This window comes from Harpia harpyja, chromosome 8 (genome assembly GCF_026419915.1).
Source record: "Harpia harpyja isolate bHarHar1 chromosome 8, bHarHar1 primary haplotype, whole genome shotgun sequence".
Lineage (NCBI taxonomy): Eukaryota > Metazoa > Chordata > Aves > Accipitriformes > Accipitridae > Harpia > Harpia harpyja.
The window spans coordinates 6,526,960-6,541,223 of record NC_068947.1 but is presented as its reverse complement, the minus strand read 5'-3'; the positions used below and the strand labels follow the sequence as shown (position 1 = coordinate 6,541,223).

Genomic DNA, 14,264 nt, shown 5'->3' with positions numbered 1-14,264 from the left:
TGTGAACTGCAAAGCTTATAAAAATTGGCTGTGGGATCACTTTTTGAAGAGTTTGACTTTTTATTATTATTATTATTATTAATTTACTCTTTTGGCACTGCATCCTACAGGAAAGAGTTGGTTTCAGAATATTTCAGGTTTTTGTAGTCACCCATCCTCAACAATCAATCAAACTTGTAGTTATGTTCATCAGAAAATGAAGAATATTTGGTAATAAAAATGAAGTTGTAGTGTACTTTCAGGCAAATTGCTTCCTCAATTAAACGTGTAATAACCATTTAAAGGCAGTAGCACTTAAACAGGGGTGGATGGTGTTTATTTCATGGTTTTCATGTTCTGTGGTGAAACCAGATTTTTGCTGCTATTTGGGGACTTGTTACCAAGTACCTGTGTCTCTAGATGAAAAGGATGTTAACGTACATTCAAATTCATGGTCAAATTCTAGCTCTTATGGTGCCTGCTTAGTATCAGACAGTTTTTTTCAGCCTGTGTATTAGAAGTGTTGTTTTATTTCTCTTTCTCAATTTGACTGGAGACCTCCCCTGGAGAGGCTAATCTCTCTAAATGGTCAGAGTGTGTGAATATTTTTTCAGGAGGAGCATGTAAAGTCAGGGCCTTGTTCTGTATCCTACAAAGGAGTTTTGTTTCTTCCACTATAGAAGATGCTTAAAGAAACCACATGTCTTAATAAGTAAGCCCACGGATCACAAGATGTATCAAAAACTAGTTCTGTGAATGATATGCTTCATGTGACATATTTCAGTTTGAGTACAAGAAAGTCACTGTTTTCTTTTGAAAAATATTAATCTGCCAGCATAAAGTTTTCTACAGTAGAAGATTCCTCTCAATAGCTGGAAAATTCATGCTGGAAACTTTTTTGATACTTTTGTACAACTGTATCTTGTTAAAGAGCTGGAATGGTTTTCAGAGCTCTCCAAAGTCTTTCAGATTCTTGATTGATGAACATGTTGATAATATAACTTGTGCTAATCACATAAAGCTTCCCATTTTAAACTCTCTTTTGACTTGTAGTCTAATTTGTTTTTATTCTTATTTATTCTTTCCAATCCTATCCTGGATAGTCATTGTCAAGAAAATGGATGAAAATATTTAGAAAGCATTGCTTCTGAGCTGAATTTTAAGAAGATACCTTGTTTTTGAAAAAATTTCCTGGATAATTCCTTGCTTTGTTTTTACTTATTCTCTCAAACCCAATATCTGAAAAATGGCATAGTCTACATATGTTGATTTAATTTTCTTAGACATCTTCTGTATTTTCCAAGAGTTAGAGATTAGTTTTTAGAAGGTGTAGCTTGGCTTGACAGTTATTTTGCCTGCAGAAATGAAAGCAGACATATTTCCAAGGAATTAGTGAACTTCCCTGCAAGTAAGTGCTTAGGTTTAAATTTATTCACTGCCTAACTACTAGGACTTCAAATATCCATCAGTCTTAACAGGTGGTAAAGAAAATATATTAGACTAGGTTTCAAAAAGAAAAAATATGAAGCAAAGGTGTAGGACAGGATAGCAGAAGTCATTCTTGCTCTGATAATTCAAGAGCCTGCAAAAAAGAATTTTGAGAGACAGATTGATATTCCAGGCTTTGCAACAATGGTTGTTTAGCTATTTGTTGTGATTATATAATTAAATCTTTTCCTGTTTGCCAGTGGATTCTGACAGCTGCATATGTACTTGTTATTTGTCAGATAGAATGGGTAAACAATTTTTGGCATGTATATTGTTTGCAAGGTACTTGCTTTTATTTATTGTGTGAGATTTTTGTGTAGATAAATGATAAGGTATTTGCCTATTTGATTACCAGAACATTTTGAAAAGGAAAATAATGAACAAGAAATGGAAAAATCACAGCTGGCACTAATGTCTGTTCTTTCAGTGTGTATTTTTGCTTGTATAAAGGCATGGATGTTCTTGTAAACATCAGTTACTAGTGGACACTGAGTATAACAAAATGGTGTTGAAATATTAACGAGAAGACAAGAAGATGGTGATAGCAAAATACTTCCTGGACTGAATTCTATCACAGAAGTGAAGCTTGTGGAGACCAAGGGCTGTAGTGTGACTTGATTTGGAAAAGTCATGTTTGTTTGTTGGTTTTATTTTTTTGTTTGTTTGGTTGTTTTTTTTTAAATGAGCATATCCTGCATACTGTGGCCACAGAGCCAATAAATCTTATGGGGTTGGGGATGTTGAAGGGAATGTGCCATTTTTCCAGCCAGTTCTAAGTAGAACCAAACCTTTAGCTCTCTTTCATAATGTATCAAGTAAAGGTATGGAGATAGGTCAGAAAGCCAAACCAAAAATATTGATAGCACATCTTTTCTTAATTTCCAAATATATGTGAAGTTTTTAACATAAGGTGCCTTCTCTCATAGATTCTGCATTGTAGGAAGAGAGAATGAGTTGCTACCCTGTAGCATTATTGAGTCTGCCAGGATATATGAATTGATTTCTTTTTCTTTTTCCTTTTTTTTTTTTTTTTTTTAATCTGAAATACTGGTATCTTAGCTAAGCCAGGATTGATCTAGGACAGTAAAAACTCATAGCTCTTGGCTTTCTGCCAGCGGTCATGTTAAAACACGGAATTAATGATAAATTTCTTGTACAACAGTCTTTTTACATCTTGATTCTCTAGACTGAGTGTAGGAGGTAAATGTCAATGGCAAATAACAAAGCAACTACTTCAAAGAGCTGCCACATGCCTTACATTTTTACAAATTGTTATTGACTTGAAATGTTGAGTCAGACAAACCACTTTTTGTGCTGATGTATATCATGGTTACGTGCAAAAACTGAAATCGTCTTTGTGTTTATGCAGAGTTTCTTGTACTTATTGCTGAAGTCCACTGAGATTTTACAGGGGTCTTTTTAAGAGTTGTTCTATTATGTATTTCAATATCTGTGAATACCATGTTCCTTAGATGTTCCACAGACTTCATGAAGAATATAAGACTAAGTAGAATATAAAAGCTATGTAGCTATATTAGAAGTAGTTGTTTTGTGTGAACCCATTCGCTAGAAAAACTTGTAAATCTTTTTTTTTTTTCCTGCACCATTGTTGCTTCCAATGATTAAATGATGTGAAGAGAACGTACAAGGCACGACTTTGAAAAAGAGCTTGTCATTTTTTTTAACTGCAGTACTTATACAGCACAGGAAAATACACCTTTTCCTATGTCTAATCTTGCTTAATGAGGATCGCAGTGTCAAACTGTATACTATGTGCATTTTGACTAAAGAAATATAGACAGAAAGTTCATGTTGAATGAGATGAGTTACCTTTATAAACTTTGGATCCTCATTGGTATGCAGGTTTAGTCTGTAATTTTTGGAACTGACTGTAAGGTTCTAATTAGTCTCTAGAGAACTCACATGGACAATAGCTTGCTCATTAGTCTTATCAATTTTCCATAAAGTTGATTGGCTATTTTTCACGTCTAATGTGGAAACGGAAATGATGCACGTTAATTTGCCTTCCAGATGTTGCAACTGCCTGTCCAGATAAGAAGTCCATCTTGATGTATGTGACTTCCCTCTTCCAAGTTCTGCCCCAGCAAGTCACCATGGAAGCCATCAGGGAGGTGGAGATGTTGCCACGACACTCAAGGGTCACTAGAGAAGAGCGCATACAAGTACATCATCAAGAGCGTTTTTCACAAGAAGTGAGTTGTTTCACTTTTCTGCTTTCATTTTGCTGCTCTAAAGTGGTTGTTTCCCGTACCTACCCCATAAGTTTGATGTTAGATGGCCAATAGAAGGCCAAAAAACTGGGCATAATGGACAAAGTCACTTCACCGCAGGCAAGTCAAATGTACTTGTCTGCATAAACTGTACTTTTGTACTGCTTTTCATCTTGCACTGGTCCGTTTTAAAAGTAACTATTTGGCAAATAAGTGCTTTGCACTTCTCTTTTACAGCACTGGGTATTTTGATTGTGGACAGGCACCACAAGGAAGAACACAAACTGAGGGAGGGTTTACATTTAAACACAGACATGTAGAAACTTTTTTACCTTTTTTAGAGAATAGCAGTTGACATTTCTCCATATTCATGATACATTTTTAATTTTTTAGCGTTTTATTTATACTGACTTGTATTTTAAAATCATCTGTTCTCAGCTCACGGTTGGCCTCTCAAAAAGCTCATGTAATACTTGGAATTAATTTGTTTGCTCTGTCAGTTATGTTTTTGACTGAAATCATCAGACAGTCTCTGCTGAAGTATTTAGTAGATTTTAGTCCTATTGTACTTGTCTGAATTTGATCTGTATCTTGCTTTTGGGATGCTCAGTCTCTTTTAGAGTACTGAGCAGATGAGTATTGGCTCTGTTGGTTCAGGATGTACTTACTACAAGATCACTTGGTTTTTGAGCCTTTGCTTGTAAATTATAAAGAACCTTCAATTTACATTGGTATTCTGCAGGTATTGAATCCTGACAGTTTGTCGCTTTTGGAAAGGATGTCAGATTAAATGAGAGCTTTCCTTAATCCCATCCCAATTTTGACTGCTGAATGCCAACACTCATTGAAAAATACAACTGGTGATGACCTTCCTACTTCTTTTTCTTCACTTACTTTGAAAATCATTACTTTACTTCTATAATCTATGCTCCTATCCATATATCTGTTCTTTCCACCTCTAATTTCTTCTTCATAGATCACAGTCAGTGTACCCCAGGGACCTTCACCTTCTCCTAAGCCGCGGTTCAAAAGTTACGCATATACACAAGCTGTGTATGTCACATCCCCTGACCAAAAAAGGAGGCAGGTTCCTCCACAGGTCTGTCAATATTGTCATTTGTTTTAAAAACTCTTTTATTAAGCTTGTGCTTGGAGTGAAGGAGTTTGTGCATTTTGCTTATACCTGATCTTGATGACCTACTTTTTCCAGGTTTTTTTTAGCGTCTGTTGAGTGGTTACTTTTTACTGTGTATTTGAGCATGGCTGGCATTAGGTGTTATGCTGATTGTTAGGGATGAACAGCATTCGAACACTGCTGGTTTAGAGTTACGAACGGCTTCCTTTGTTAAGTCATTTTTAAAAATAGTACATATATTGCCTTAAAAGAGTATTAGAAGAACAAACCAAACATAAGCTGTACTTGGCATCTAATTACTATATTTCTGTCTCAGGTTTTATTATAGAAAACCAAGGACCATTGGTTTTCTCTTGCTTTTCCTAACCCTCATATCTATTAAAGAAAACAGTAAGTGATGACATTTCTCAGAAGGTTACTGTAGTTGGAAAGAAGAGAAAGGAAACATTAAATTTAATATTTTTTTATATGACCTGGATTATTAGATTACAACTGCTGGTCATTTTATCACAAATGGCACCATGCCAACGTTCAGGTTAAGGTTTTGTGTTTGGTTTTTTTTGACTTTTAAATAGCTGTGGCAGTTTAATAAAACTTGTTTCAAGCAATTCTTATAATGAGCATTTCAGTAGTCGGATTTTTATAACTTGAGACAAGTGTGAGAACCAAAGGTCATATTGTGTAATGCAGTGTGCTTTCCTTTTGGGGAAAAGAGATCTTGCATGTATCTGGCACTACAATATGAGCTCGCTTGTGGAGACTTAATTCTGTCTAACCTCTAAAAAGTTATTGTAAAATTACACTTCAATTCAACACTGTGTTTCCGAATCTACTCTTCAGGTGACAGGTTATCTACTGAATAATGACTTCTTTTAAATACTCCAGTAAAGAAATCCTGTGCACATAAGCATGAGCCCTGCTACGTTATACTAACATCAAATGTATTGCAGTGATGATTAATACAAGGTGTTTAAAGCTGGTAAAATTGATTTGTTCTACTTAGATACTGTACGGATAATTGAGAAGAATGAAGAGTCATGATATAGCTTTCTTTTCTTGACCTACTTTTATTGTGATTGATTGTGGGCTTTGTCAACACCCCCACCATCAAGTGTAATGTACAAGCTGATATAATTGAAGTCATTTCTACAAAATGTAGTTATTAAAATGTACTAAGAAAATATCATTCTATTATTCAGTCCTCATCTTGCATTCCAATTTTCAGAATTCTGAATTTGAACTCTTCCTGAATTCGGAAGCTTTGTCTATTACACCTATGGAATAACTACTACTATAATATTATAATTGTGCCAATTTGGCAGAATCTGAAGACCTAACCAGAATTGGGCCCTATTGTACTAGAGCCACGACAAACACTAACAAATGAAAAGCATTCCCTTAAAAATCCTAAGTGAAAATCACCAGACACAGTCTCATTATAATCAAGATGAACTTGAATTGCGATTAGTACCAATTAATATGCCAATTCAATATATGCAATTCTTAATCAGTGGTAATGATTTTTTTGCCTTGGGCCATGTATTTCTTGAAGAACAGCCATCATCTAACTATTAAAATAAATCTATAATCCTGGTAAAATAATGGTTGATAATTTTTTTTTCTAGATATCTGAACCTGATATACCTTAATAATCCTATCTATTTTAATTAAATCAAATAAATATTATTTCCTTCTCAATTTTTAGTAGTCTTCCAATTTTCTGCCAGCTATATTACGATTTTTGGATACCATTACTGGTATTGCAACTGCCTGTAGGATTTTCAGTTAAATCTGCTTCTCTAGGGGACTACATTAAAGAAATCAAGATGAAGCCAACTTTTTTTTTTCTTGGATTTTGTAAAATTTAGGAAACTGTCTCTCATTTTGTGATGGGTTAACCCTGGCTGGATGCCAGGTGCCCACCAGAGCTGTTCTATCACTCCCCCTCCTTCTCAACTGGACAGGGGAGAGAAAATATAACAAAGAGCTTGTGGGTCGAGATAAGGATAGGAGAGATCACTCACCAATTACCGTCACGGGCAAAACAGACTCAGTTTGGGGAAAAATTAACTTGATTTATTACAAATCAACCGGAGTAGGGTAATGAGAAATAAAACCAAATCTCAGAACACCTTCCCTCCACCCCTCCCTTCTTCCCGGGCACAACTTCACTCCCGGATTCTCTACCACCCCCCCCAGCAGCACAGGGGGACGGGGATGGGGTTTACGGTCAGTTCATCACACGTTATTTTCTGCCGCTTCATCCTCCTCAGGGGGAGGACTCATCACACTCTTCCCCTGCTCCAGCGTGGGGTCCCACCCACGGGAGACAGTCCTCCACGAACTTCTCCAACGTGGGTCCTTCCCACGGGCTGCAGTTCTTCACGAACTGCTCCAGCATGGGTCCTTTCCACGGTGTGCAGTCCTTCAGGCACAGACTGCTCCAGCGTGAGCCCCCCACGGGGTCACAAGTCCTGCCAGAAAACCTGCTCCGTGGGCTCCTCTCTCCACAGATCCGCAGGTCCTGCCAGGAGCCTGCTCCAGCGCGGGGTTCCCACGGGGTCACAGCCTCCTTCGGGAACCCACCTGCTCCGGCGTGGGGTCCTCCACGGGCTGCAGGTGGATATCTGCTCCACCGTGGACCTCCATGGACTGCAGGGGGACAGCCTGCCTCACCATGGTCTTCACCACGGGCTGCAGGGGAATCTCTGCTCCGGCGCCTGGAGCATCTCCTCCCCCTCCTTCTTCACTGACCTTGGTGTCCGCAGGGTTGTTTCTCTTACATGTTCTCACTCCTCTCTCCGGCTGCCGAATACCGCCGTCCCAACTTTTTTTCCTTCTTAAAAATGTTATCACAGAGGCGTTACCACTATCGCTGATTGGCTCGGCCTTGGCCGGCGGCGGGTCTGTCTTAGAGCCGGCTGGTATGGGCTCTGTCGAACACAGGGGAAGCTTCCAGCAGCTTCTTACAGAAGCCACCCCTGTAACCCCACCCGCTACCAAAACCTTGCCACACAAAACCAATACACATTTCCATGCAGTTATCAAAGAAAAATTTCAGTAGCTTTAGTTTACTGCATTCTGCCAATTTCAATGGTATCTTAGGTGCTGTCATTGAGAAGCAAGATTTTCACTAAGTATGTTGGTCTTTTGCTGAAATGTACGAGCCATTTTTTCTTTTCACATCTCTGCAAACTTTCATCTTACAGGACTTGAATATTATTATTTCCCCAAGATAATCAAAGAATATACGTAGCAACTATCAACAGAAAGTCTTTTACCTGCTTCTCTCTAAAAGTTCTAGCTGTTAAGATTGGTCTTAAATGTCATAGTGTTTAATCTGGTGATATTTTTGAAGTTCTGCATTTGGAAGAATGGTCCAGTAGATTTTGTAGTCCAAGCATGAGCTGACTGGAACGCAGAAGAAAAATAAAATAAACAAGATCTCTTTCCAAAGATCTTTAATTTATTCTGCAAATTTGACCATATATGCCATACATTTACTGCATATGTCAGTTGTCGGAAATCGTAAAAATGAAATGAGCTATGATTCTCTGAGCTCCGTATTGGCAAGAAGGAATAACGTTTCCTCTTACACCATCATCTGTCAAAGTCCTTTCCCTTCTATCTTCTACCCTGTCTATTCTTTTATGTCACATTTCACTTCACTTTCCTCATCTTTACACTTTCTGATACCTTCACAACTTATGTATCTTTAAATTCACCCTTCCTTTCTGAATTCTTATTTTGTCTGTCACTCAGAATTATACTTGCAAGACAGAGTATTTTTAGTTGGACAAACTTTGGCCAGACAAGTTTTGCTTTGCTTAACTGTGACACATCTCAGATTCAAAGAAAATCATTGTTCTGCCAACCTGTTCCCTCGGTGCTTTCTTGTTGTTTGGTCTGCACTTGACCACTTCTGGTTGAAGCAGTTGAAGCCTTATTAAATGCTATTGCTAACATGAATAGCAGTTGTTCTGCTAATGCTCAGGAAAAGTTTTCCTCCCTTACCTTGTTTACTTAGAAAGTGTTCATAAACTCATGCAGATCTTAAGACAGGAATCCACTTCTCAAACCTGAATCCTTGAATTCCCTGTATTCACATTAAAAAAGGCCCAAGAGAAAATATTTATGTTGACAAGTTTCAGATGGCAGTTACCGCTCAGCAATTACAGAAGGCTTGCCTGACTTTGCAGCTCTGTATTTTGTCTTGTATGCAGTCTCTATAATGAGACAGTCTGTCTAGCTTCACTTAGAAAAAAGGGATCCTCAAGTTAATTTTCTGAGACACTTCAAAATCCCCATTTAAAATTACCCTTTCGCTTCTGTTTTATATTTATAGAAGCCTTGGGGTTTGTTATATTGCTTCATCTCATTGAACATCTGACCAAGAAGAATGTTAGGTTTACTTTCTATTTTTTTCTAAAAATATTTTATCAGAGCAGTTTCTAATATTGATCCCAGGCAAAACTCCTATCTCACTGCCTTCATTTGTACTTGTTACCTACTACCAGAACTCCACAGGACATAAAATGTACTGTCTTAAATAGGTTCAAGAAAAAAAAAAAAATTGTAAACCACTGAAGTACATGGAGAAGAAACTTTTTATAATATAGAATCATGGAATCATAGAATCATTTCAGTTGGAAGAGACCTTTAAGGTCATTGAGTCCAACTGCAAACCTAACACTGCCAAGTCCACCACTAACCCATGTCCCTAAGCAGCACATCTACACGTCTTTTAAATACCTCCAGGGATGGTGACTCTACCACCTCCCTGGGCAGCCTGTTCCAATACTTGACAACCTTTTCGGTGAAGAAATTTTTCCTAATATCCAATCTAAACCTCCCCTGGAGAAACTTGAGGCCATTTCCTCTCATCCTATCACTTATTACCTGGGAAAAGAGGCCCACCCCCACCTCGCTACAACCTCCTTTCAGGTAGTTGCAGAGAGCAATAAGGTCTTCCCTCAGCCTTCTTTCCTCCAGGCTGAACAATCCCAGTTCTCTCATCCGCTCCTCATAAGTCTTTTGCTCCAGGCCCTTCACCAGCTTTGTTGTCCTTCTCTGGACTAATCCCCTCAATGTCTTTCTTGTAGTGAGGGGCCCAAAACTGAACACAGCACTCGAGGTGTGGCCTCACCAGTGCCAAGTACAGGGGACGATCACTGCCCTGCTCCTGCTGGCCACGTTATTTCTGACACAGGCCAGGATGCCGTTGGCCTTCTTGGCCACCTGGGCACACTGCTGGCTCATATTCAGCCGGCTGTTGACCAGCACCCCCAGGTCCTTTTCCTCCGGGCAGCTTTCCAGCCACCCTTCCCCAAGCCTGTAGCGCTGCATGGGGTTGTTGTGACCCAAGTGCAGGACCCAGCACTCAGCCTTGTTGAACCTCATACAGTTGGCCTCGGCCCATCGATCCAGCCTGTCCAGATCCCTCTGTAGAGCCTTCCTACTCTCGAGCAGATCAACCCTCCCGCCCAGCTTGGTGTCATCTGCAAACTTACTGGGGTGCACTCGATCCCTTACTGAAGGTGCACTTGATCCCGTATTGGAAAAACAGTGCTGAAAATTGAAAGCATTTAAAAAATTGGGATCAACTAAATCTATGTATGTTTTGAGACTGGTATATTTGTAAATAAGCTTTTGGCAAGCCTGTCTAAAAGGCCAAATGTGAGTCTGACTGCCTTAAATTATCTAGTATGCAAAATCAAGCCCATTGTATCGATATCGTTGTAGATTTTTGTTCTTTTGACAGGAGTTATGTTTTCTTCATTCTACATTATGTTATATGAAATACAGAATTTGTGTGCAAGATTACTCTTAGCATTTAAACTGACAAGCTTTATTAGATTTGAATTAAAATCTTTTGGGATGCAGTAGTGGCTAATGAGGACAGTATTCCCTGGCACTTAATGATTTGGTTTGGGACTTAAGAATTGGAGGCTTCATCTCAGGCCTCAACCTAGTCATTGGTTCATGGGAAGCTCCTAGCCCTCCAGTCATTACTCCTGTTTTACAGAAGTATTGTAACACATTTTTTCTCATGTTCTCTGTTTTGTGATATGGATTTTACAGAGTTACTGTACTGGACTTTCTCCATCAGTTCATAACTATAGTAAGTATCTTTGAAGGTCACTAGAAACTCATTGTAAAATTAAGCTGAATTTACTCACAGCCCACAATCCTTCTGGCAGCTTTGCCCTTGAGATTTCTGGTTTTCTAGACGCTTAATTTGCCACACTCTTGGTCTTCTGCTAGCAAGTTAACTTCTTTAAAAGTGCTGTGAGATCTCCATTCTGGGACCCTTCAGGGTTCATCTATGCCACAGGTTTTAGTGGCACAGTGTCACAGAATTGTCGTATTGCTTTCCTTTGAACTAAAACAGACCTTTCTTTTACTTAGAGTCTGTGATCCACATACTGTCCTGTTTACTTTGTGGTAAAGTGCCCTTTGACGAGGCATCAGAAGAGAACTCTCGTAGATTAAAGTACAACCGGATAGAATTTTAATTTCAGCTTCTTGTCAATATTTCTAATGTAGGACAGACAGTACAGAAAATACCACATTGTCAGCATTGGGTGTTCATATTGGATTTATGGGATAATTTAAAGAAGTCAGGAAACTTCAGAAAATACTTGCCGAATTATCTGCACGTTTAGTCACAAGATCTTGATGGATATAATTTGGGCAACAAGTATAACCATAGTCCTAGCTGTTAGCCTAGATGTTCTCTTTTAATTAGAAAATTTTTCCATTCAGAAAGCTAGAAACAGTTTCTGTAGAGCTAAGTAAGATCCCTAAGATTCAGACTAACAGTAATAAAATAGCAAAATCCATCACCAGAGGTCAGAACAAAGAGATGCAGAGATGGAAAAGTGAAGCTAAGAGCAAGTCTTCTGGATTTCTTAGGGAGCTCTCCTGAATGCCATGTCTTCAAGGAACAGTTTGCAAAATGGTGAAGCAAACAGTTTCAAGCATGTTTATATATTTTATATTTTCAGTAACAGTCTGGCAAATTGCTGGCTGCTTCTCCAAGCCTGAAGGGTTGTCAAGATGACAATTCAGCTTCCTGTCACTGCTTCATTTATAGACTCCAGCAGCAGTTCTAACTCATTTTTGTGATTTCTTTGGTTGGAATGTTTATTGTAGACTCTTTTCAAGTGTTTTTGCAGTCAACAATGTTAGTACTCTCATGGGTGAGACAGCGTAAGCGATAACCCGTAGTAGATCTGAATCCTGGTATTTAAGAACCCAGTGAGATCGGAACTTTTACTCTACTTGGTTATCTCACACACTCACTCACTTGGTTCCCCCAGAGCTAAGCTTATGAGGTCTCAGCTTCCCTTCCCAGCAGAGAGGTTCCTGCTGGTCCAGGAAGATCAGGCAGAAGGTTGTGTCAGTTTGTGCTGTGCCACTGCTTGCGTTTACGGACGTTTGGCATCGCCAACCAAGATCCCCAGGCATCCCCTGCTACTTGTCTCCACATATCTCTCTGGTGAGTAGTGATGGGATATGAGGAAATGGTATGAATATGTGTCAGGGGAAGTTCAGATTGGACATTAGGAAAAGGTTCTTCGTGGAGAGGGTGATCGGTCACTGGAACAGGCTCCCCAGGGAAGTAGTCAGGGCACCAAGCCTGTCTAGAGTTCAAGGAGCATCTGGATGATGCTCTTAGTCATATGGCTTAGTTTTAGGTAGTCCTGTGAGGAGCGGGGAGTTGGATTCGATCCTTATGGGTCCCTTCCAACTCAAGGTATTCTGTGATTCTATGATTCTCTGATCTACAGGATCTTCTCCTACTTCCAGGATCTCTCTTCTAGTCAGCATCTTCTCCACCTTATTTCCAAACCCCATTCTCTTCTCTGACACCAATTCTTCTTTTCAGGATGCTTCTTTTCATCAGCAGCTCTTCTTTCCATAACCCTAAGACCCCAGTTTTCCCAGTACAGAAGCACAACTCATGATCAGCCTCCTAATTGGTGCTTCTATCTCACGCCTCTTCATTAAGCGGAGCATGCTGCTTTTTGTCTAGACCATTTGTTACCAGAATTTACAACCAGTCCCTCCTGGTTGCAGCTAGCAAGTAGCAGGAATCTGTCTCAGAGCTCAGAAGTGCAATTTCAGACATTCAGCTGCCTCTGCTCCACACACCCATACACAGTTATCTGCTGCCTGTCTGCGTCCCTGTTCACATACCTGTTCGCATTCACTAATTAAGCTGGTTTTTCACCTCCAACGGGTGATGACGCTTCTTTAGAGTTTGACATAAAAAGCAATTACTTACTGACTTTTCCATCTCTTTTTAACTTTCCCTTTTAATCAACCTTAAAAATCATATGAGAGAATCTTTTATTTTTTATGTAAGACTTTTTCAACTATGATTTCTTACTTAAAATAGCTATAAAGTTTGTTTAAACATAGGAACACTAGAAATGCAGTGTGGTGTGTCCCATGTGAATTATTAGACTGTTCCTTGCTGACTAATAAAAAAGGGTAATATGTTATTCAGAAAGTAGAAAATCCTAGGTAAAATATATCTTTATCTGCCGTATATTCAGATTTAATCTAATAAGTCTGAGTAAATTGATAATCTAATAATCACATGAGTTTACCTATAGGTGGTTGGCAATATCAAAGAACAAAACCATTTTGTAACAGGTGAACTTGATTGGAATTACTTTTAAAGTTGTTTTTTTTAACCGTTAGAAACATGGAAAAGTTATACAGGTAATTCCCTGATTACATTATTAGTGAATGTATTTCTGAACAGAAAACTGTGCGTACTTCCAATAACACACTTTTTAAAATAAATAAAACCCTGATTTTTTTTCTTATAGTTTATTTTTTAGAAGCTTTTAACTAGTTTCAGTGTTATTTTAAGTTTCATCTGGATTTCGTTAAAAAGCATACTTACTAAGAGATTCTTAATTTCGAAGCTGAACTGTGATACAACTGCTTGGGTTTTTTTGGAAGTCTGTTACACAAGTTCTAATCTGTAGAAAAAATCTGCTATTGCCAAATTAGAAACCTCATGAATGTGAGTGAAAGCATTAACTTCTGAAAATAAAAATTTTCACTGAAAGAATTTTGCAATTTTAAGTATTTTTGCCTCTCTTGTTTTGAAAAGAAACCCATTTTCTATGGGTTTTAAATAGCTTAATTTTCAAGGCATACAATAAGATAAAAAAGGATACATAACATTTAAAAATGTTCATTTAAGCTGTTTTGTGCCACTGAGTCTCTTGAACATAGAGTTATTAATAAGTGTATGTGTGTGGTATGTCAAAAATGGATGTAGGTACAGCAAATAAGGACACTTATTTACTGTAAACATTTGATTGTTTTTTTTATATCCATAATATGTTAACTAACAGATTTGAATCCCCCACTTAGCCTCTAGAGTTTAGGCAGTACTGCAGAATTGC

General features: G+C 38.4%; 1 protein-coding gene across 14 annotated transcripts in view; it reads left to right on the top strand.

The window, feature by feature from the left end:
- The window catches only part of DMD (dystrophin), a 1,317,358-nt gene that overhangs the window by 468,464 nt on the left and 834,630 nt on the right, over window positions 1-14,264 (top strand). For 13 of the 14 annotated variants that reach the window (XM_052795054.1, XM_052795067.1, XM_052795066.1 and 10 more), the window contains exons 8-9: window positions 3,499-3,680; window positions 4,675-4,797. In XM_052795054.1, coding sequence (XP_052651014.1) covers window positions 3,499-3,680; window positions 4,675-4,797 — 305 coding nt within the window. The remainder of the gene's footprint in view (window positions 1-3,498; window positions 3,681-4,674; window positions 4,798-14,264) is intronic. The other variant, XM_052795065.1, reaches the window with a different exon arrangement.